Below are 3,266 nucleotides of genomic sequence, written 5' to 3'. Positions count from 1 at the left end.
CCACTTTGTCCATTTGTGTCTGTAGATTTCTCCGTTATTCACCAAACGTTAGCATTAGATAACGGCTCATTTTCATGTTGAAACACATGTCAGAAAACCTGGAATCCAAACCTAATGTGTTAATGTGAGTAATGAGCTGGGGAAGGTTTCTGTTGAATATATATATATATATATATATTATAGAATATTTTCTATTTGATTGTAGTTTAATGGGAACTGTTTTGAACGTGCTCTTTTCATGGTGCACATTAATCAGCAGATTGTAGATCTTTTATTAATTCAGCTGTCGGAGCCACTTTTCCCCTTTAGGCTTTTCTCGCTGTAGAAACAACCAAAGATCAGATTACAGTCTAAAGGTGGGTTGGCGTTGGTCAGTGGTGGAACGAAGGAAAACCAGTTTACAGGAGGGAGGAGGAAGGAGGAAAGAGATGAAGGAGGGATGAGGGAGAGGAGGAAGGGAAGACGGGAGGGAGGAGGGAGGGAGGAGGGTGAAAGAAAGGTGAGGAAGGGTGGGAGGAAGCTGACTGAAGATGGAAGAAAGGTGTTGTACCTGTTTCTCCTACACACTCTGCTGGGTTTGAGGTATTTAAGCCAGTTTCTGTGATACTTAGTGAGGTAGTGCACCACATGAAACTCACCAACTGTCCCCTGGACGTTGTCCCCCCCAGAATGGTGAAGGAGGACTTTAATAGCATCATTGGGCCGAGTCTTCTTACTTTTAAAAATTCTGGTCTTAGTTTAGGTTCTGTCCCAGCTGCCTTTAAAGATCCTGTTGTCTGGCAACCCCTTAAGACCAGTCTCTCATCTGCCTTTTCTCTCAAAGGTTTTGGTGCAAAAAGTGTTTTTATACAGTTACAAGCCTTTTTACAACAGAACTCTGTGTTTTAAAACTCCGTTCTGGTTTTGGATCCCGTCACAGCGCTGATTCTGCACTGTTGAGAGGACATGATGATACTGCCTTGTCTGGAGATGCTGGGAATCCTGCTGTTTTAGTCTTTTTGGACCTCACAGCACCTTGAGCGTTGTGTAGGCATCAGAGGCTCGGCTCCTAAATGGTTCAGGTCCCATCTGTCAAACAGGAGCTTTTCTGTTATGATTGGTGACCTCTCCTCGTCAGTGGCTCCTCTCTCTTGTGGGGTACCCCAGGGATCCATTCTTGGCCCCATTTTTTATATAAGCTGCCTTTAGGGGCGATTATAGGAAAGCACAACCTGTCATTTCATTGCTACGCAGATGATTTGCAAATCTATTTTCCTATGAAAGAAAATGACAGTGTGGCACAAAACTCCTGCTTCGTTGTATCGCTGATATTAAGTTTTGGTTATCAGAAAACTTTCTTAATTTGAATGATGATAAAATGGAGTGTACTATTTTCAGTACTTGAGGCATGCAGAATAGTCTAGCTTGTCTGGGAGAATTTTGAATTTTGAGCTCAGGCATCATACACTAGGTTAGCTTTCAATTGGCTTTTGCAGTTGTAGCTGGAACAAGTTAAAAAGTCAAAACGTATCTGAGTCGGGCTTTTAATACGTAGCAGTGAGGGGACACTTTCATTCTTCTGATTCTTTGTCAACTTTTCGGATTTTATTGTTTTCAATGTTCACTCTTTCTATTGTACGATGTGTTTTTACTCTTGGTTTCTGATGTTAAGCTCTTTAGATACCTGCTGGTTGCTGTAACGTGCTGTATAAATACATTTTGATTTATTGATTGATTCTCTGGTAACATCCAGCTCTGATTCCCATGAAGCAGTAAAATCCTCCAAACAACTCCATGAGGCCATCTAGTGGACTGATAGAAGTAGAGCAGCTGGTGGCAGCTTCCTCTGCTCTGATTCGTCCTCACCACTGACCAATGAGAACCAGCAGCATCTTCTCTGTCCAATAACAAACCACTATTGATCCATGTGTTGATCAGGTCTCTGTGTTGAGAGAATGAAATGTGATGATGTGATGAGAAAAGGCCTCAGTAGTTCCCAGAGTTCAACATGTTTTCTAACTGCTTCTTTAGTCTGAGCAACAGTCCAACGAGCCAATAGGATTCAACTGACACTGATATGACTCAGAGAGAAGCAGCCAATCAGAGGACAGCTGCTGATATTTGGCTTTTTTCAGGAGAAATGATGTGAGGGATGAATGAGTGATGATGTGCTGATGAATGATTGGACTGCTGCTCTCAGTGTTTCCTCTCCAGATGAAGGTGTGGACTCTGCTATGAGTCAGTGGGAGGACAGAGAGGAGGGAGTCCCTCCCCCTAAACCCCCTCTGTGGGGGGACCATGACAGCCAGACCAAAGCTCAGAGGTGAGAGGACCATCTCTAACTGTCCACCACTCAGATCACTCCACCGTCATCATCATCATTCACACTCAAAGCTCTGTGTGTTGTGTTTCAGCCCAGAGAGGCAGCACAGACCCGGACCTGGACCTGGACCCGGACCCGGACCCAAACCTGTGTCCTTCAAGAGTGACAACTCAAAGGACTTCGTCCTTTATTTTAAACAAAGATATGACAAAAAGTAGGTAGTTATATATATATTATTTGATTAATTTAATTGTATTAAGAATGCCTTACACATGAACAGACATCATATTTAATTGAGGATAAAAACACAACAAAGAAAAAAATAGAAATTTAGGAAGTATTTCCATTGTGGTCATCAATGTTGTTGTAAATTGTGACAGTAACATGTCAGTAATTTAAAAATAAAATGTTTTGCACTGAATTTAAACATTTTAATTTAGATATTAATTTAAAAAGATTTGTCCTTAAATACCTTACTAACTTTATTTTAGGAGCAAAAATCAGTAAAGTGTCCAATGAATAGAAAATATAGATAAATAGTATTGTGAACTAAATTTACAGGTGGATATGTACTGAATATAATATACAGGTGGGTATTACTATAAATAGAATTTTTACAGATATGTACAATGAACATAATATACTGACGGTTGTTTCTATAACAGAGTTTACAGGTGAGTATGTACTATGAATAACATATTTACTATATATAAAATATATCTACTTATATAAGTATATTTACTTATATAAGTAAAACTTATTATATCTGTATGACCAACGGGCCACCAATGCTCTTAATGTCTATGTTTGGGACATTTGGGAGCTGACGTTAGCTAACGTTGATGGAAACACACGTGGATCAGAACATGTTTACACAAATCTAGAGTAGCTCCAACACTGTCGAGGGCTACCAATCTAGTTCTGCCATCTGGAAGTGCTCGTACATATGATCCTAATCTGACAT

General features: G+C 40.2%; 1 protein-coding gene across 1 annotated transcript in view; it reads left to right on the top strand.

The window, feature by feature from the left end:
- Positions 1-3,266, top strand: part of LOC117958237 — an 859,617-nt gene that overhangs the window by 712,698 nt on the left and 143,653 nt on the right. The window contains exons 14-15 of the mRNA XM_034894525.1: positions 2,180-2,302; positions 2,394-2,516. Of these exons, the coding sequence (XP_034750416.1) occupies positions 2,180-2,302; positions 2,394-2,516 (246 nt within the window). The remainder of the gene's footprint in view (positions 1-2,179; positions 2,303-2,393; positions 2,517-3,266) is intronic.

Source organism: Etheostoma cragini, chromosome 15 (genome assembly GCF_013103735.1).
Source record: "Etheostoma cragini isolate CJK2018 chromosome 15, CSU_Ecrag_1.0, whole genome shotgun sequence".
Classification (NCBI taxonomy): domain Eukaryota; kingdom Metazoa; phylum Chordata; class Actinopteri; order Perciformes; family Percidae; genus Etheostoma; species Etheostoma cragini.
Note: the sequence above shows the minus strand (reverse complement) of the source record. Positions and strands in the feature narration are given on the sequence as shown.